This window comes from Acipenser ruthenus, chromosome 25 (genome assembly GCF_902713425.1).
Source record: "Acipenser ruthenus chromosome 25, fAciRut3.2 maternal haplotype, whole genome shotgun sequence".
Taxonomy (NCBI): Eukaryota; Metazoa; Chordata; class Actinopteri; order Acipenseriformes; family Acipenseridae; genus Acipenser; species Acipenser ruthenus.
The window spans coordinates 18,139,160-18,160,886 of record NC_081213.1 but is presented as its reverse complement, the minus strand read 5'-3'; the positions used below and the strand labels follow the sequence as shown (position 1 = coordinate 18,160,886).

Sequence of the window (21,727 nt, the reverse complement as noted above, 5' to 3'; positions counted from 1 at the left end):
GGACTGCAGGTAGAATGGTGTGATACGGTTTGAGCGAGGCGACGACTGAGTTTTATAGACTGGTTTTTAATCTGTATTTGGCCTTTGTTTGCTTACTTTAGGTCGTGATTCTAACACCATACCAGCTGACTCATAATCTCTACAGCGTCCTGTTCAATGTTATAAAAGACAATTTTATGAAACATTTGCCTTCTAGACTTCGCTCCTACTTTATCTGTTGAAGTCCATACTGTCTGAGATTGAACCCACATCTACTGTGTAAGATGCTACACACCTGCTTTAAAGTCAAGGATTTAATTGGATGGAGATGGGTAAAGCAAGGATGCCCTGATCCCCAGGGTGCTCAGACAGACTTCCACTTTATTAGCCTTCTTAGACATCAATCAATTTGGTAGCTTTTATGTGGTGTTCCATAACACTATGAACTTGAGTTCACTGGGGAGACCTTATAATCAAAGACTGAAACCCAGCTATTAGCAGGAATCTACTAATTGAATAAGAACACTCTTTTACAGTAGAGAGATTTGTCTAAGCTTGCATATTCAAAGAGATTATGGGAATCTGGTCTGCATCAATGTTATTACTGAGAACATAGTAAAGACTCCATTGTAGTAAGGGCCTTTTGCAATGAATTACAATGCTATATCACTAATTGGTACCTTTCGTAAGCACTACCATTCATACAGTAATTGTAATGCTGGGCTTAGCCACTGTTATCAGTTCAACATTTTTAGTAGAGATCTTTGCACTGTAGTATTTTAAAGTACAGTACATGTGCAGTATTTACCACTTTCTGCGAACACCAGTAATAGACTTACAACCCAGTAACATAGAATATGCTACAAATGCAAGCAAGCTTTTTAGTGAAATTATCTGAATGAAATATCTACAAAACAGATCAATTCAGGCCTGGTGCCAGCAGCTACATTTTGCTGGAATAAACCCAACAAGCACCAAGTAATTGCTTGCATCAATCATTAATGCACATTATTAAATATGTTACAAAGGTTTTATGGAATTAGCTGGCATATTTGCCTCTTGAATAGCATACTAGAACAAGCTGTTTAAAAATACATTTTTAATGAACACTGCCAACAGTATGGTTTGAGTGTTGTGATTTCAATTATATTTGCCCTTTTTTGCTCTCTTTCTTCCTGCCAATAGTCATTTTCCTTCTATTTTTTCACCTCTCCCAGACCCCCAATTTCTACCGTGTTAACCCACCAAGAGGTCCCTTGTCTGGGGGGACCCAGATTACGATCGAGGGGAACCATCTCAATGCAGGCAGCACCGTCACAGCTAACATTGGGCTTCACCCCTGCAGATTTGTGAGGTATATTTGTTTAATCAATGTGTTTTCCCAATTCCTTATGTTCTCTGTTGTTTGTTTTTTTATCTGCATTGACTTAAATAATAAAAACTGATTTTTTACTGCAGTATTAAAGAATAGATATCAGTATTTTTTCTCCCTTGAAGATGAGGCTTGGATACCTGCATTTGACTGCACTTAGAACATACTGCTAATAAGTTTGAAGTGTTTAGCATTTTCACTGACTGAACCAAGAATAGATACTGAAGCTCCCATAATGTCCATTTCTGTTTCCATAATGTCCATTTTAAAAAAATCACACTTAAACTTTCTAAATTTAACGTTTAGTAGCGTTTCAAAGTTACCATTTATAATTAATTTATTTAGCCAGTATTGGGTTGTTTTAGGGAACTGAGCCTTCATTGCTAGTCATTGGAAGGCTGTTATCAAACATGGGTCACACTAGTACTGTATCACCCATATTAAGATATTACCAAACCGAAAGATATATGAAATAGCAGCTGTAATTTGCCAAAACTACTATGAATTATTGGACACCACTGTGGTTTAGATAAAGGTTTGTGTGTGCCAGGTCAGAAGAACACATGGTGAGTCTGAAGCACAGTAACACAGTGCAGAGTGACCCCAGGGAAGCTCTGTATGAGAACCGTTCTCGATGGCTGCAGACAGCATTCCGCCTCCATTCCAAGTCATATGGCAGTGTCTTCACTTCATTGCCCTTTGAGTTAAACCAATGAGTGCATCTCAGCAAACCAGTTTTGTAAATTGGGAGTAAATTGTGAGCATTCATGAAGATTTACATTATTTTTTTTCTTAATGCAATATTGTAGCACTGATGTAATAGGAGTGTGTACTGTACAAAAGGATAACTTATTGAGAGCATTAAAAGTAGTCTAGTGTAGAGGGAACACCTTCAGGACCTGGCCAGCACTAACTGACATCTTAAATATTTTATAGCAGAACCTTATGATGCTATGACAAGCTAAATCTGTGTACACAAGCGTTAAAAAGGATGCTTTTTTCTTTCTTTGTTTAGGAGAAGTGCCAAAGAGATTGTGTGTGTGACCCCTGCTGGACAGATCCCAGGTGGGGCCCCAGTTATGGTGAATATCAACTGGGCCGAGCTGAGAAACCCAGAGGTCAAATACAATTACACAGATGACCCGACCATCTTGAGAATAGAGCCTGAGTGGAGCATTGCCAGGTAACCTCAACCAAACCAAACAGGACTGCCACGTTGGTCAGGTCCCCTTCGAAGAGTGATTTTAATCTCAATGCGACTTGAGTTGGATAAATAAACATTAATATATAAATACTCATAGTTTTTCTTTTTTTTAACCAATCTGTTTGTAACTTTAAACACTCAATCTAAAGCTATTTATTATATAATAAGACAAACATTTAAAGTGTATTTGTCACAACAGATGTTTTTTTTCTTGTCATCCATAACTTCAAAAACTCAATCAGAAAGTCAAATTTGAAGAAACTATGAACTACTGTCTACTCCCATACTTGACTTGGTTTGTCAGTTTTACAATTTTTTTATAAAAAAAAACAAAAAAAAAAACTAATGAATAATTATAAAACATCATACAAATTGAATAAAGTAGAATATGTATGTGCAGTAGAAAAGAACGGTGATGGGGGTTATTGTCAAATATCCAATAGTATTGCGTGTTGACTGAAGTTATGTTCAGGTAGGCTAAAGTACACACAACTGGCATTGATCTGGAGTAAATTACAACCTGCCGCATAGGCTATCACCGCACATCTGATTCTAGTGTTAGATAAGGAGCTGATACTGTCTATCTAGTTGCCATTATAAGCTCAAGGTTGAGTCACTGTGGAAGATGCTATTGTTGTTCAATAACAGACTGCCTCCCACTTGCTGCTTTGTGAAACATACTACAGTATAATGCTGCATGAGTAATGCATAATGTAATGGTCCTGCTTGTCACTGTCCAGCGGTCAATTGAGAAATAGTATTGCTTTAGCCCTCAAGATGGCGTTGAGTGAAAAGTGGCCTCGTGGACAGTATCTGCATTACTTCTGCAGGTATTTTAAGTGTCACACATTTAGTCAACCAGTTTTATTGAAAATACCCCAACCTGAACTCAGAGCTACAAATTAAAGTGCATCTGGGCAATACAGATAAACCAATAGAGGCAGTTTTCTTGGTCCCAGTGCATTCCCTGTCAAAAGAAGCCAAAGTCTTCCTCAACACACTGATAGGAAGTGAAAGTAACTCCCACAAGTAAGCTCTACAGATGAGCAGCTGTGCATTCCCATCAGATCGAAGTAGTTTGTAGGCATTTGTAGGCCAGTCAGGGATGCTATTCAAAGCAGATGATGGTCATCTTTTTAACCCAATCCACAGAACACTGCTCCATCTGGCTAAATAAAACCCCATTTTGATAAATTTAAGGATAATTCTTTCTGACCTAAATTTACTTCTACAACACAAAAAAAATGATTTGATCGCAACTTCGGATAAATGTTTGGAAGTTGGTGTACCGTGCTGGATGCCCATTGGATGTTGCTGTTGAAATTTGTGTTTTTATTTTGGTTAATAAAACTAAAATATGCTTACAATACCAATTTTTCTGGGAGTTGGGATCAGAAATGTTGAAAGGAGTATAAATACATTTTATCTGAATGATGGGCATTGGTGAGCTGTCAGGCATCCCAAACTACTATAATCTGCCTGCTTTATCTGAAACATGATTCATCTTATTGTCTCGCAAAACATGGGAATGTACTCTTAAGGTACTCGGATACAATTCTAGGTTTATTCCTAATGAAGAGGCTTTGTACAGTATTTTAAAGCACATTTATTCTCCAGCTGTCTTTGCCCACTGGTTTATACTAGCTGTGAACATTGACCTGTTTACCATTTCTTTTGTTTTCCATAGTGGTGGAACTTCTTTGACCATAACAGGCACCAACTTGGCCACCATTAAGGAACCAAAGATTCGAGCTAAGTACGGCACTGCCGAATCCTTCAATGTAAGTGCTGACTGCTTTATCTAACCATGCTCTGTGCAGTATGCCTGTGCTTTCTTAGTCAAGACATTTAATTGTTTTTTGGCAGTTTTATCTTTTAAATGTCAACAGACCATATGCCGAGTATGGGGAAATCTGTCTTTTGTCAAGCTCTGAGTAACATTTAGCTACATTTTCATATAGATTGTGGCAGCCAGTATCATTTTGTTTATGGAATATTTTCTATTTGAGCAATTCTATATAATTGAAAGGATATGAGATGGCTAGAGGAAGGAGAATATAATTGTTTACCCAAGTCAGGTAAAAACCTTATTACATGACTACATTGTATTATCCTTTGAATGATGGGATAAGACTATAACTAACTATCTAATGTCTATATATATATATATATATATATATATATATATATATATATATATATATATATATATATATATATAAATAAATAACATGCCCTTGTTGGGGTTCTTGTGGAGTGTAGATTTAAGACACTATGATACAGTATGTATAATATCATTGTGACATACCCTATAGTATGGATAGATTTTATTTTAACTATAGCTACTGTTGGTACCCAGTTCACCACACTTGTTATCACTGTAAACAGTTGGTCAGTTGGTAAAATATATATAATTTATATTTTAATACATCAGTTGAAAGTGCGCTGGTCAGGTCTTTGTAATAATGTCATTGAACTATTTGTCTTTAATAGAACTGCACTGTGTACAATGACACCACCATGGTTTGTTACGCTCCTTCCATCGCTGAAACTGAAAAAATCATCCCGGACAGTGGAGAGCGGCCGGATGAGATTGGGTTCATCATGGACAATGTGCAGTCTGTGCTGGTCGTCAATGGAACCGGGTTCAACTTCTTTCCAAACCCGGTCTTTGAGCAACTCAGCCCCTCTGGCACCCTGGAGCTCAAACCTAGCTCCCCCCTCATACTCAAGGTGGGTAGAAGATACAGCAGCTTCATTACGTATATATAAATCACACAATCACAGCCAGCCTACTACTCTACTCACACAAACAATAGAGGCAGTCTGACTGGGAATACAACATGTGATTTACAGACTAAAACAACAGTTTTGTATGAATACATTGTAATTTGTTGTCTTAACTCCCTCTTGAATACAAGATGGCTGAGCCAAGTTGTTTTTTTTTTTCTTTGTCTTTTCTGCTGTGTTTTAAATCATTTATAATATATAGCTAAAGATAATTTTGGATGTGAGTAGTTGAGAAGCGGGATTAACCCCTGAAAAGAATGATGAGTTAAATGTTATAATGTTTTGTAATTGGTATAAACCAGTGGCCTGGCTTCAATGCCTGAACCATGTTCTGCTGCTTGAGGTGTTTATCACGAACAATGATGTGATTTGAATGTTTACTTTTATTGATATGTGTGCTTTTGACTTGTTCATAATAGGTACTATTGTTGTAAGTAATTTGGACATATGTATTCTTGTTCTTTAAGGGACGGAACTTGATCCCGGCTGCCCCCGGCAACTCCCGCCTGAATTACACCGTCTTTATTGGAGAAACCCCCTGTGTTCCCACTGTATCAGAGACACAGCTGCTCTGTGAATGGCCAAACCTTACCGGCCAGCACAAAGTCACTGTAAGTTTTTTAAATCATGAAACTGCCTTGGATTTATCCAGTAGGTCGTTCTCATAAAGATGCAGTCTCACAAAGTATCTCACAAAGTAAAAATAATAATAATAATAATAATAATAATAATAATAATAATAATAATAATAATCTGTGTAATCATAACTTGGTCTCAGTCAGCCTCACTTTCCGCAAAGGTAGTTCAGCTCTAATGACACATGCTGTCAAATGCAGCTCCTGCAGCTACTTCCAGGAAACGCTTACTTACAGAGATGTTATTTTCAATGTAACAACTTTTTTAATTATGTAAAATCAACTTTTAATTGTTATGGGACAAGACAACGTTTAAACTCCAGGTTGCAGGAAATATTCTCGTATATATCTTTACTTTTTTTTTTTTTTATGAATGAGGTACCTTAATGAGCATATTAAAAAAAAAAAAAAATTAACTTGAAGTGAATTGTGGATGCTCGCCAGTTTTAATAATCCTGTTGGGCTAATGGGAGTCTGCTTCCTTAAAAGTAAAGACTTTCCTTTTATCTACCCATTGAAAGAAAGGCACAGACAGATGGATTTTTAGGAGTTACTGTTAATGCAGAAGCAGAGTTTAACAGGTCCAATCTAATCTAGAGCTTAATACAACGTAGTGTAACTGCTGTGTCAGGTTATATCCATTGTGCATTCTGATTTGTCAGAGTGGTTTTGCTCAAGACCGATTTCTTTTATAAGTTAATATGCTGTGTATAGGTAGTCTGGGCTCTGTTGTGTCTGCTCAAACTGTGTGATATGACATATTCACTTTTATCATAAATCGCAAAAGCTGATATTGTAGCCAGAAACTACTTTTTAAGTTTCAAATTGAGGTGTATGTTCTATGCATAGATGGACATCTGCGTACTGGAATTCTCACAAACCCTTAAGTGATATTGGTTGATTTTTCGTATGTGATTTATAACCGTATATAAATATTTCATGAACCTATTTTTTTTTGCTTTAAAGATAACATACAGTAAATATTTCATATTTAAATTTCCAAGGTTGAGGAATTTGCAGTACATTGTGTAAACAGGTATGTGCTACAGTTTAAAACTGGCAAAAAAAAAAAAAAAGGTTTTATTATTTCAGCTTTGTTTTTAAATTCAAATACTGGTATGTTTTGCATTACTAAGCAGTCTGGTATCTTTTACAGCAAATACTAACTGCTGAAGCTGCACAGATGTTTGCTGTGTCTCTGTAAAACTGACCTACATAGCATTGAAAAAAAGACGTGTTGCATGTGGTCATATTAGGTTTAATATCCTGGAGAGCTTTTCTCTCTGGCTGCAAGTCAGTGCGGAGGGCTGTTTGTTTTGAAACGATGGGGAGGTTTGCTTACTCAGTTTCCATAACAGCTGTTTGGATTCAGCTCAGAAGTGCGGCATTTGTCAGAGTTGGTAAATGTAAAGACAAAAAAACTGTAGATTGTTTATGGAGAAAGATAGTAAATGTTGCAGGAGTGCAGATTCAGATAGGAAAGTGGTGTCAAGCCTCCTTGCTAAAACACACATCTTCATTTCATATTGGATGTTTGGGATGAGAAGTGTGCTGAAGAACTTAAGGGGTGGGTTTAGAAGTGAGGCATGGCAATGCCTTCCTTTTCAGGAATACAGTATGTTCCATTGGTCCCCGTTCTTCTGTCAATGATACTCTGGTTATTGTATTGTATACTTCAATTTAGTATATGTAGACATTTCAAAGACAAGATGACAAAAATACAAGTTGCTGCTACTACTTCCTGGTACCAAATCACTTCCTGTGCTGTAGAACCGTTTCATTCCTATGCTCTTGCTGCAACCAGGCCATGTGACCTACCACTTAGATTAGATACAAGAAAGAAACAGACCTACAGTACTTAAATATCCTGACAATACAAGAAAAGGGGGCTCAATGAGGATGCTCATAAAAGGGAAGAACATGGGTTTTCACACCTCATCCTTTTTTAATATTGTATTGCTTGTATACAAATAATACATGCTGAGTGTATGCAATGAGTGTTCCTGCTCTGATTTTAACTCAGATTAAAGCTGGTGGTTTCGAGTTTTCTCCGGGAACGCTGCAGATCTACTCCGACAGCCTACTGACTCTTCCGGCCATCATCGGGATCGGTGGAGGCGGAGGCTTGCTGCTGCTCATCATCATCGTCGTCCTCATCGCCTACAAGCGCAAGTCCCGCGACGCCGACCGTACCCTGAAACGCCTGCAACTGCAGATGGACAACCTGGAGTCCCGAGTGGCTCTGGAGTGCAAGGAAGGTAAGAGCCACCGAGAGCCATGGCAACGGAACAGGAGGAGATCATTGATTCGGATTAATTCTAATTCCTTACTTAAAAAGATTCCAGTTCTTGTTGCTTTGTTCTTTGTCACTCAAAAAAAAAAAAAAAAAACACAAAGGGGGGGTGGTTGTTAGTTGGGTTGTAGTGTGTCGTCTGCTGTTGGCTAATGATAGGGCTTACTGTTTATAATACCCATCCCCATTTTTTAAATTCTTAAACCAGAAGGGGAAAAAGACAAAGCCAAGCTTGTGCCACCACTGTTCTGCCTGTTTTTGGAAGCATAATAATAGATTACAATTAAAATACCTATTAGATCATTATGGAAACACGTTGTTAAACTTCATATGAAAGCATGACTGATTGCATAAGCTCAAATAACTGGTATAATATTTTTTTAATAAATAAAACATCTTATTAAATTGGAGTGATGGAGTTAACAATACATATTTAATACATACTGTAAGACATGCATATGTTATCATTTTAATGGTTTTGAACAGCTGAGACATAAAATAAAACATCAAGTTGCCACTAAGCATCCAATGCAATTCTGAACCAGGACTACATATAGGGTCAGGCTTATTAGATCACATGCTGAGGTAGGGGGCTTTCTTTGCTGAAAGGGGCTTAATGCTTGCCTTCTGGGGAGACGACATGTAGACAGGTGTGAAAAATCTGATTTAAATAAGCAACGACAAAAGAACCAGATTAACAAAACAAGAGCCATGTTTTACCTTCACATGGGAATCTTGCTCCCATGGGTTATATTCCATAGAAACACAGGAATCTAACTTTAGTTTGCTTGTTACCAGAATCTATAAATATATTTTTTCTTTTCTTATTGAAAAATAACAAAAGTACATATTGAAAGCATATCTCAAACTTCAACAACTGAGTAATCACCATTTTAGAAATACAGCAATATATATTCAAGAAGTAGAACAATGCTGTAAAGTGCATGGTTAATATGTATACTATACTTGAAATATTATTATAAACACATGTTTATTGTTCTGTATTCAATTTAGAACATTTTTCAAGCAACAGTTTTTGATGTCTACAAATAGTTGAGCTCAGTCTGGTTTAATTACTGTCTATTTTACAATTCAAGGAAAAGCATTACTTTTGAAAACCATTTTCCCCTCATAATCCAATGATGCTCATCTTGTAAAAAGGCATCTTGAATGACCAAGCTGACAGCGGGTTTGTGTAAGTGTATTGCTACTTCTCAAGAGGGGGAAAAAGAGTTGCAATTTAGACTTTCCCCCTCCTTTTTCTACTATCTCCCCGTTGATGTTGACAGCACTGGGCTTAATTTGAACCAGGTGCCACTAAGCATCTGTTATCTCGTAGTGATTTAATACAAAAAAAGTGTATGAGAAAAGAAGAATGTTTAAGAAAATTTGAGTTTTGTTTATTAATCTTTTTTAAACCTTTCTTAAAAACCTTTTATAAAGGAGGTGGGGGAAAAAAAATCTGTGTAATGTTAGTTCAACTGGTTTGTCTGTTCTGCTATTATCCTATTGTGATACAAAAAAAAACCTGACTTTGGATTGATATGGCCCAAGGGTAGGTATAATCTTCAGTTCCTGGTTTTATCTCCATTGGCTGCAGGAGGGGTTTATAAAAACCTTTGTTTGCAGCACTGGTGCATTTAACGTGTTCTGGCACAGTAATTCAGAACATCTTTTTTATCATTATTGTTTATTCTGACTTGACTGCTATATATAATTGTCCAGTATGTCTATAAAAAGCCTATGCACTGGATTTATTGATTTTGAATATGTATCTGTGCTATACTTTTCAGATCAACGTCTGCTAAAGTATGTGTAATGGGCAGTGTTGTGTGGTACACTGGCGTTCTGGATTGTCACCACGGTGGTTTGTGGTAACATGCTCTCTTGCGGTGTGCGTGGTTGCTGGTTTGTGCCCAGCCTCTGCCCTGTTATATGCTTTAACCATTTTTTTGGTTCCTGGATCCCACTGCTGTAGTATTTTTTTCAGTTAACTGCAGTTTCAGTTGCTGTTGTCTGAGATATGTACAGTACAACACGTGTTCGTATAATTTTTCCAATTTCCCATTCTGTAGTTCCATGCTAACAAAAAATGAGCTTCCAGGATAAAAAAAAAAGGTTATGTACAGCGAACTCTTTGTAAATCAACGTTTATCTTCACCATATTTTTTTGCATACGGTAAATTCATCCATACAAATTGCTGTCATATGTTCCAGAGCAAATAAGTGGAGTCTTTCTTCCTGTCTTTGCAGCTTTTGCCGAGCTTCAGACGGATATCCACGAGCTGACGAATGACCTGGACGGCTCTGGCATTCCCTTCCTGGATTACCGGACCTATGCCATGAGAGTGCTGTTCCCAGGGATTGAAGATCATCCAGTTCTTAAAGAGATGGAGGTACGAACTCTATCACAAAGCTTTACAGCACTGGTGTACATTCACCAAAATCCACCCTGCACTTCTCCTACCGACCCTTTCATGTGTTTCTACAAGTAATAAAAGAACATGAGCCTGTTCAAACCAGTACATTTCTTTTGTTTTAATTCTTTTAATAGTTCTTAGTAGAACCTGCATAGTAACGATAACATTTATGAATTAAAGGTGGCGGTGTGGGGGCTAATCTTTGAAAATATCTCTGAAATATGTTTAACAGGTGCCTCCCTTGCATTAAGGCAAAACAGGGAATACTGTTAACCATGCAGTGAATTTGACATTTTTCCAGCATGCAATTTTTGACAAGGATAAGGCTGGCTAATATATTTTGGTCTGAATTCCATTTTCAGACCAAACTTGGGAAATTTTAAATTGATCAAGAGTACAACTTCCCCTCAATTAAAACTGACAGGTGCCAGCATTAGGAACCAGCAGGGCATGCAGAGGAATGTTTTCAGTATTGCGCACAGGATGCTACAGTGCTCTCTGCACCCCCTTTGGATTCGGCTTTCTCATGCTGTTAATGTTCAATTTAGCCCGCCTAGGGAATTAGGCTGTTGGGTTGGTATTTGTATTTTCACACTTGCCTGAATTGTTTAGGAGAGGCACACTTGACCCCTGTGAATTATGAATCCCTTGTGCAGAAGTCTGTTTTAAACAGAGTGTTACTCTGAACAGGTTATTGATTTTGTACTTTATTTTCTGTGCTCCCTCAGAGAGCTGAAGGTCTTTGTTCGTTTCTCTCTGTGTTTAGGTCCAGGCCAACGTTGAGAAAGCACTGACACTGTTCGGGCAGCTGTTGAACAAGAAGCACTTCCTCCTGACCTTCATCAGGACCCTGGAGGCCCAGCGCAGCTTCTCGATGCGGGACCGTGGCAACGTGGCATCGCTCATCATGACAGCACTGCAGGGCGAGATGGAGTACGCCACCGGAGTCCTCAAACAGCTCCTCTCAGACCTCATTGAGAAGAACCTGGAGAGCAAGAACCACCCCAAGCTGCTTCTCCGAAGGTAAACCTACAGAGATGCCATCACGCTCACAGCAGCTTTTATGACCTCTTTACTACTTGTTTTGCTGAGCTATTTATTCAGTCATCCAGGCATGGTAGGATATGCCTTGAACTTGGGGTGTAAATATACCTGCAATGTCCTTTTGTATGACATGTAGTAATATATTCTCTTAATTGAAAACGCATGTACAGACCTCCTGAAATATTTGATTGCATGCCACCAGTGTAATAATGAGGGTTATAAAGTAGCACAGTTTTTTAAATGCACCCTATTCAAAACTCCCTTGCTGCATGCAAGCTATCCTTGCCATTAAGTCAAGGGTTTTTTTATGTAAGAGGGAGGAGGAGGAGACTTGAGAGAATGTTAATGCATTCACTGGCGATTTTAATTTAAATATGGCTTTTAGTATTTGAAATAATTTTACTATTCCTAAATATAGGTCTGCTTTTATGGAAAGCCTACTTTTTTGTGATTTCCAACAAGTGATTAGTACATGGTTCTGTTTTAATTTCATCAGTGTGAGCCCATGTCCTTAAGGATGCAATAGTCTTGCATTGGCATCACCTCCAGTGTCTTTTCAAACTGAGAACTCCAGTTGCTGTTTTCTAGCATCCCCTTAACAGATGTGTCCAGCCCTTGCCGTTCCATTCCATTCAATAGGCTGAGGTGCCAATTCCTTACAGGCTGATGGGCTTTTTTGACTCAAAGTGACTAAGCAAACCTTCAGTTACTTCCATTAGCCACACTTACTATAGTGTTACAATGATTTAAAGTAGCAAGTGGTGTACTGCGATTTCCTGACCGGTAGTGTAGAAAGAAAGTGGCCAGTCTGCCATTTTGAGGCAATAATGTATCTTTAAACTTTGGACTTTTTACAAATTTTAGCTTTTTTTATTTGGGGCGGCCAAGTTCAAATCTTTACCTTCTTGAACAAACCATGTAGTGAAGCATTACATAGTTAGTTTACCTATACTAAGTGTGCACCCTTGTTCATTTTCCTTAAAAAATAACAACAGATTAATTACTTTTCTTGGGGACCTTACGGAGGTCATTATTATGCACCAGGTTTTAGGTAGCACAGCGTATGCTTAATGAGAGAAGTTACCTAATTATGTTAATTAGGGAATTTTAATGAAGATTGGTGTTTTTTTTTCTGGTTCTGTTTTTATTTTGTTTAAAGGCAGGCATTCTTTGGGGAGTAGTAATTGATGAGGAAAAGCTCCAATGTGATTTTTTTTTTAACCATGCCATAAAAGACTGATCAAGCAACAGTGCTAATGTGAAGCAGTTAAAGCTATACCAATCATAGGAGTTGTTACAGCTGAACACTCCTTGGTGGTAGCCCCTGAATCATGTTCCCCATCCTTTAGTGCCTTAACATATCACCCTCTTCTGTGAGTGTTTCCTTTTTCTTGTTCCCCGGATCCACTGAACACAGTAAGACGGGTTCCCAAACATTCTTATCTCGTGGCCCACCATGGTATCCTGATTTAGGACCCCCATCCACTGAATCCGGAATTTTGAAACTTACAATCACCCCCTGTTTATTGTATAATGATTAGAAATCTGCAATTGAGCTGAAGGTGGTAGGTGGTAAAATACAGTAACCTCAAAAACAGGAAATGTTCTGTAAATTTAATTCACCAGCTCGGGGAAGATTGCTTTGTCAGTTTTTGAACTGCTGCAATAACAAACATATGCCCAATACATCATACACACACCAATGTTATCCACCTGTAATAAAGGCAACATTAATCCAATAGGGGATGCAAAGATACAAAATAGACACCTTGGGTTCAGTTCTCTCATGAGGTTATGGATTCCTGGAAGAACAAATAATGATGCAAGATGAGAGGTTGAAAAGCATTGCTTTGTGGTCAAACTGTCAGTTGTTCAGATTACCAACTTCAAATCTACAGAAGGGTTAATCAAAATATACAGCAGCAGATGTTCTCCTCTGGTTGTCTTTGACAGCTCTTCCGGAATGCTGTGACACACCAGCACTGGGATTTCTGCGATTGTGTCTTACCTGCTGTAGATTCTTTCAAGCAGCACTGATTTCTAAATTTAATTTCACATCACAGCTTTAAACTTTAAGCAGAACAACAGCTTGTTTCCCCCCAAATGAGAGTGCCTCAGGTGCTCCTGAGAAAGTCTGCAATGACAGGATCCTAATTTGTAATGTTTTATTTATTTATTTTTGTTCCTGGGAAGGAATATATCACAGTTCACTGAGAAGAGGACTAGGTGTGAAAGATATTAATAGTCTTTGACTTTTAAACTTTTCAACTTTTTTTGCTTTATTCCCATTCAGGACCGAGTCTGTTGCAGAGAAGATGCTGACAAATTGGTTTACATTCCTGCTCTACAAGTTTTTGAAGGTAAACTCATGAAAGGTTTTATTTATTCATTTATTTATTTATTTATTAAATGTATTTACTTTATTTTATATTAAATGTTAGGGTTCTTAGCTGAAAGAAAATAAAATATGCTGCAGAATCTATTTTTGTGTGTCATTTTTATTTATTTATTTTTACATTACACCTGGCAAAGCATTTACCGTGCACAAGGTTTAAAAAAAATATATATATCTTTTTGCTGCCACAGCTTTAATTTCTTGACAGTTTACAGACAGGCAGCCTCCAATTCAAGATCCCCATGGATTTCCTATCAGCGCTTTTGCTAAATGGCATTCCTTTTTAGTCATGTAGTGTAAAGTCCTCTTTCCATTTTTAAAGCTAACACTTTTTTTAAAGTGTTTTATATACTGTACCCTACCTCCTAGACCCAGTGATCACTGTGTATTGTATGGCAGTCTTTGTTTTATTCCCAATAATACAGGTTGTGACAAAACTGGTAATCTTATTTCTGTGACATATTCCTTTTCAGCAGCCCTTATTTGTTTTTAATCACACGGTAATGAGATGTGCTGGAAACTATAATATAGCAGAAGTAAAAAATGTAGATATTAGGTGCCTGGTGAAGTAAATCTTGTCAATAGACTTCTTTCCATGATTTCTTTTTACTTTACCTACCGTATGCCTAAGGCACACCTCCAATTTACTGTAATACAGTAAACTGCTTTTTATTTTTCTTTGATTTCTTTGCCTCACACACACCAACTAACCCAACTAAATACAGCTCCTTAGTGCTTTCGTCACTGACGCTCACTTCCTTAGAAACGGTTCCAAACAACATGGCACTTTCAATGTTTTCGGCAATCACGTTTTTTAAAGGGAAGAACAACTAATTGAAAAGGGAGAAAACTCTCTCAAATGAGGGAAATTTTAATGATTCTTATATGACGGTACGCTTGTTGTCTTGAAAGCCACAGTTAATGCCAGTATGAAGGCTAAAACCTACGATGTTGAGGTAAGTTTCCCGCTAAATTGACTCAGACTATCGTTTGATATAAACCATAGTGCTACAGTCAGCACTCGGATGTACGACACTCAGATATACGTCAGTCGTGTTTTACCATCCATGTATTAATAGTAAAATCAATCCCCATTATATATATATATATATATATATATGTAACAAATTAATGCAGTTACCCGTCACACGCGATTTCCGACTCCGTCACCAGTTTTCTGATACAAAGCCCATGGATTCTGTTTTAGTTCTTTTGCTAAATTGCATTGCCTTTTATGTTTTACGCTGTTCTGTGCATGGGTAACATTTCGATTTCATTTTGCTATTGTGTCGTTAATGGGGAATTTTACATACTGCTACAATACGTACCAGATTTAAAAGTATATACTGTATTACAGTTTGTGCCCAGTCGTCTCTTGGCAAGTTCTGAATTAAAATACTATTTCTGTTGAAAATATAGGACTGTACCAACAAAACCAATTACAGTACATCTAAATGGAAGCCTGCTTATTTTAAAACACAGCCCTTTCAGCTATGCATTTTTGATATTGTATCTTTTTTGTGTTCCCTGAAAAAATGGACATGTTTTTGTCTTTTACTGCTGTGTTCTTCCCCCAACTTGTGCACTAACAAATTTCAATCAAAGAATCAACGTCTCCCTGTACAGTTCCTCAAACCCAAGTCATATTTTTTCTTTCCATACTAAATGTGTGTGTGTGTGTGTGTGCAGGACAGGGGGTTGTTTGGGTGGTAGGGGGCAGGTTACAACATGCTCATCTACATACACGTCAAATCAGATTAAATAATCAGATGTGCGCCACATGCGTTTAACCGTCACTGAAGTCAAAATTTTATAGGGTCGGAAATGTGAGTGCTGACCTGTTCTAAGAATCTAATTCAGATTAAATGTGGAAAATAATTTTAACAATAGTACTGGCATTAGGTTTAAACATTTCTGTTTCGTTTTGATTTAATAGCTAAGCATATCCTTATCTTGTTAAAGTACCTGTTTGGTTGTTTGAAAGAATAGCAACAAGCACTGCCAATCTTTTAAAGTAGGACGTGAACAAGACGTACACTAATGGGATAATCTGTCCAACATGCAGCAAAAGAGTATGCAGTCCCGATGTTAAGATTGCACTCTGAGATAGACAAAAGTAGTTTGTTGTACAGGCTCCAAGAGGACTGAAATGTGTTCAGCTTTTTGCTGGTATAAATGAAGAGCATTTGTTTTGTTAAGATTTTCTGCACTATATAATATCACAAGCTGTAGACTCAGTTTTATCAAAAATATTCACATATGTCTTTCCCATTCTTTTTAAATGTTCAGTGGCCCTACAGAACATATTTCAACAGAAAAATAATTAAGAAAGTGTTGTTAATAATCATAACAATTACTAATAATCGTTAACTTTTTTGTGAAACTTTAGACCTACAGTACAAGGGCTGTTCATAAAGCACATTTTCTCCTTCTCCCTCCTTCCTATCTCTGTAACAAATTATGGCAGGTAACTGTGAAGATTTTCACCCCTGTGGTCATTATCCTCATTCGCTAAGCAACATGTGGCTGTTATAACAACCTACTTTATCCCAGATCTGGCAAATGGCCTTAATGAAGCCAAAATCTCAAATTAAAGATAATTTCAAAGACAAGCGTGTTATCGGAAAGGTCTTGGGATGATGTATGCATGTTCCTGCTCGTTAGCAGCTGTCTCTTTAATTACTGCAGATGCTAACGAGATGCTAACAACATATGGTGACAGAGGAAGAGTCTGCACGTTGAGCCAAAAGTGGAGTTCCATGTATAGAAAGGGCTTTCTTTTTCTATCTTCCAAGAATACATTGACAGTAAAGAAGGGCAGCAGCATTGCTTTGTACACTTCGCTTCTTTCCTCAGTCTGTGTGATATAAGGGCCTGTGGCATGTTTATGATTTGTACCTTACCCTCTGGAAGGATGGTTGCCAATATGGCCGGGACTTTGATAAAATTTAATCTGACATCAACCAAGAAGTGAAGTTTAAGGTGTATCACTTGTGTAATATGACTGGGTTTAAGGGAGCAAAGAATTGAGAGGTTTTACACAATTTTTAGAATACTGTAGAGCTCCATCTTCAATCCAAACGAAATGAAACTACAATTGTGCTGTATGTGGGCACCGTTTAGCCTTACTTTCAAAGTCTTTCTATATGATTAACACCATATTGACTTTTACATGAATTGTCAATTCCTCTGCTTCAGTTGTCTTTTAATGGTAATCTGTTTCTGGTTTCTAAATGGTCAGGCTTAACTTGGACACAGAGTTGCATTCTCAGGATATTTAAGATGTAATGCATTGTTGCTAATTTAGTGTTTGCCCTTTTTGAATGTCAATTATATTGTAATGTTTGTGATGTTGGCTATGAGCTGTGTTGTGGCACAACTTCTAAAAGTAGACAGGTTTGTGTTTTGAGGTCTTTTGGAAGGTTGACATACTATTGGTTTTAGATAGGAAGAGTCTGATTTAATTTCAAAACTGTGTACAAGACATCCTTATCAAATATTGTTTTCATTGAGTGTTGCTATATGGATTACTAATGCTGTTTAAAGACTGACATGTTTCACCCTATATGAGGGAAGAGAAGGAGGTCATTAGGAACTGAATTCCTGGTGGTGGCGCATGTGATCCGAAGACTAATTAGTCCTGATAACTGGAGGTGTGTCTCTGTCTGTTTTCTCTCAGGAGTGTGCCGGAGAGCCTCTGTTCATGCTGTATTGTGCCATCAAGCAGCAGATGGAGAAGGGACCAATAGATTCCATCACAGGCGAAGCCCGATATTCCCTGAGTGAGGACAAGCTGATCCGCCAGCAAATCGACTACAAGACCCTGGTCAGTAGAACAACGTTGACACAAATGGTGTCTTATTTTCATACAGACAAACCTGATAGTAAAGATTTCTCAAGGCACCTTGAAAAAATAAACTGATTATAGCGCTTAGCATGATCTCAAAGTCCTGCTTCCTTTTTTTTTTTTGTGAAAGAACAGTTAAACAAAATGTATGCCAAGCACCAAGGCGAATTTAAGGACTTGAAAGCTGACAACCATTTGTCATCAAAAATCCTTTCCCTTGTCATTGGCAGTTCATCAATCATACATTATAAGCGCACTGAAGTCTTCACAGATGTTTTCCCTTTCCGTGTGTTTGAGTGTCTGTATCCTTTTTTCCTCTCTCTATCAGACTCTCCACTGCCTGAATCCAGAGAATGAAAATGCCACGGAAGTCACTGTGAAGGGTCTAAACTGCGACACAGTCACCCAGGTGAAGGAAAAGCTGCTAGATGCTGTATACAAAGGGATGCCATACTCGCAGAGACCCAAAGCAGGGGACATGGATCTTGGTAAGCCATGTTGAGAGTTTAAAAAAAATAAATAAATAAAAATAAAAAACTCAGTTTACATTGTATTAGTGACCTGACGTTTTATAATTAATAGTAACAATAAAAGACCAGGTAATTGTATTCATTGTAATTAGCATTAAAGTTAATTGAAGAACCCCATTTATCTCAACTTCCAAACTCAGAGTGTCCTACAGGGAAGCAGGGAATGGCTTGGCTTGAGATTGAACAAGAGTTTAGGATCAAGACCCATTTAATTCCTGTGTCTGTCCCAGGCTGAAATGATTTCCAGGTGTCGTTGAGGAAACATTTATCATCACCCCCCCCCCTCCTCTCCCAGAGTTCCTTTCACACATTTCTCTGGTGCTTTTCTCCCCCGAGCAGAGTGGCGGCAGGGCCGGATGGCAAGGATCATCCTGCAGGACGAGGATGTGACCACCAAGATCGACAACGACTGGAAGAGACTTAACACCCTGGCACACTACCAGGTAAGCCAGGGTGCTCACCCGGAGACGAGCTTATTGTGCACAGCTATGAGAAGTGGACATTACTAGACATGGTACAACAGCTGCTTTTAGTAGCTTATTATAATACATGTAAAAATCAATGAAGGTGATTTGGGCAAAATACACGAGTACTATATCTAGCTCAATATCTCCTTAATATCTCCTTGGGGAGGCTGTGTGGTCCAGTGGTTAAAGAAAAGGGCTTGTAACCAGGAGGTCCCCGGTTCAAATCCCACCTCAGCCACTGACTCATTGTGTGACCCTGAGCAAGCCACTTAACCTCCTTGTGCTCCGTCTTTCGGGTGAGACGTAGTTGTAAGTGACTCTGCAGCTGATGCATAGTTCACACACCCTAGTCTCTGTAAGTCGCCTTGGATAAAGGCGACTGCTAAATAAACAAATAATAATTAACAGGAAAGTGAAGAGTTATGTAATGATTATGGTACAGGGGGTAAAGGTCGATTTAACATCCACCACCTTTGGGTTTGCTTAACCATCATAATCCTTAAAAATTTATTATTTTTGTATTTTATAAATAATGAAACGCCCATTCCAAAGAGACCAAATGCATACACTTTATTGAACGAAAACAAACCTAGTTTTTGCTTGAGTTTCAAGGGACCAGATTTTGAAAGAGGTATGAAGCCCTGTTTATAAATATCTGTATCAGATGCTGCAAGAGAGAACCAAAGACAATCTTTTTCACAGTGGTTTCCAAATGTATATGGACCCTAACACACTAGCCCCAATAGCTTGGTCAACTAATTGTTTTGTGGTAGAAGTTACTAAAGCAAGTAAAGGCCACTGAACCTACTAATGCTCTTCTTGTGTCCTGAGGCAGATGACATCATAGGTTTATATTTAGAATATCTGGGATTGTTGTGTTTTTTTTTTGTTTTTTTTTACATATTGGGTGGGATTAAAGGGTTACTGCTAATTTTATTTTAACATGAAATTGCAGGCTTTTTAAAATTTAGTTTTCCTATATTTGAATACATTTATTGCAATTTCCCTTTCTTTTCAGGTGACTGATGGGTCTCTAATTGCTCTGGTACCCAAGCAGAACTCTGCATACAACATCTCCAACTCCTCTACCTTCACCAAATCACTTAGCAGATATGGTAAACCACTTTCTCCTTGCATCCAATTATCAGCACTTCAATTTCCTTTTATATATTGCAGTCTCTTTACATGTAACATCATTTGTTTTGACATTTTATGTCGTGATCACTGATCTTTGTACATACGGGACCATACGGGCGAAGATGCTATTTCAGTTAGCTGTGCAAAACCTGAACTAATGTGTTATTAGAAAATGATTTTTAGCAAATGTTGTATTGCAATGTTAGTGGTCATCAGTCATGGAAAACAATTCAATTGCAGCAGTTAAACATTTTGAATTGTAATGTGTAATGTGTGATGCCCCTAGCAGGCTACTTCAGACATGATTTATGTTTTGTGAGAATTTCCTTTCAGTGTTTGATACTCTTTGGTATGTTTCTGCCAATGCCGCTTTGCCATAGATCTTACAATTTTGTTGTTGTAACCATTGGATCATGCAACATTCAAATTACAGTAATACTAAACGTAATAATAGAAACTGATACAGTTCTCAATTGTCAGGTTGATCTGAGAAGCTCTGAACTTACTTAAGCTTGTCATGTTAAAAGTTCCCTTTCAAGTAAGAAATGTAATCTGTACTGCATGGGTATTTACTTCTTAAAGACCTGAATAAGATATATCAAAGCTACTCGCAGAGCCTGTGACGCCCCGACAGCATAAAAGTACTGTGATCACAGATCTCAGCGCCATTTTTCCTTTAAAGACTGACCTGACAGGAGAACCTGGTTCAGATAAGTACTTGTTGCCTATCTAATTTTTTTTTTCGCAAATTATTGTGTTTACACAAATGTTAAGCGATATTATATGCTGTGTTAGTATTACTAATTTTGCATATATTGTACACTACAGCCTATTGCTTTTTACCTCCCACTGTGGCCTTGTGCCCCGCATGAAGCCAGCAGCTTGAGTCGATCCTTCCCAGGGATCCAGCAATATAAGTTGGCTGACTTTGTGCTGTCCCCCCAGGCTGCATATCTTCGGCTGGAGTTAATTTATTTTCTCGTTTTTAAAATATGAGACGTTTATATTATTAACTAATTATTATCATAACCCTGGTTCCCTGAAATAGAAATGTAACCATTAACCTTCAAGGTGACACTGAGATCTTGTCAGCGTTGCATTTTTATGCCCTCAGGGGCAGGGCCATGACTGCGTCGCAGGCCTGCAAGCGGCTTTGATATATCTTATTCAGATTGCGGGTCTTTAAGAGTTAGATACCCATACAGTAATGGTTACATTTCTATTTCAGGTTATATTAATATCCTAACGTTCTGCTCCCTCATTTCTACTGAGTACTTCTTTGTTCTGAAATATTCCACTAAACCTGTAACTGTCACACATACCCTTCCTACAATATTAAAGCCATTTCAATCATGTATTGGTATGACAACCATTAAATCCGGCACCTAATTTTGGAAAATAATAAAAATCACTCATTCTATGACAGACACACATACAGTACAGAATGCTTTTATGACTCGTGCATCCTTGCTAAAAGCCTTCAAATCTCAGCTGTCAGAATTGGTTTTGTACCTTCAAGGCATGTTACAATCAATTTTGGGTTGCTACAGCAACAATGCCAGAGTGGTATGGAACTGAAAATGGGGATATTTTCGTAAACTAAGCCGAGTGGGA

At 37.8% G+C, this 21,727-nt stretch overlaps 1 protein-coding gene across 2 annotated transcripts in view; it reads left to right on the top strand.

Annotated features, from left to right (window-relative positions):
• LOC117413995 (plexin-A1-like) overlaps positions 1–21,727 on the top strand; it is a 205,551-nt gene that overhangs the window by 170,477 nt on the left and 13,347 nt on the right. Inside the window, exons 15-27 of one of the 2 annotated variants that reach the window (XM_058999470.1) lie at positions 1,197–1,333; positions 2,367–2,534; positions 4,243–4,336; positions 5,049–5,288; positions 5,813–5,956; positions 8,004–8,238; positions 10,527–10,669; positions 11,460–11,716; positions 14,031–14,097; positions 17,812–17,958; positions 18,308–18,467; positions 18,846–18,952; positions 19,995–20,091. In XM_058999470.1, the coding sequence (XP_058855453.1) occupies positions 1,197–1,333; positions 2,367–2,534; positions 4,243–4,336; positions 5,049–5,288; positions 5,813–5,956; positions 8,004–8,238; positions 10,527–10,669; positions 11,460–11,716; positions 14,031–14,097; positions 17,812–17,958; positions 18,308–18,467; positions 18,846–18,952; positions 19,995–20,091 (1,996 nt within the window). The remainder of the gene's footprint in view (positions 1–1,196; positions 1,334–2,366; positions 2,535–4,242; positions 4,337–5,048; positions 5,289–5,812; positions 5,957–8,003; positions 8,239–10,526; positions 10,670–11,459; positions 11,717–14,030; positions 14,098–17,811; positions 17,959–18,307; positions 18,468–18,845; positions 18,953–19,994; positions 20,092–21,727) is intronic. The other variant, XM_058999471.1, reaches the window with a different exon arrangement.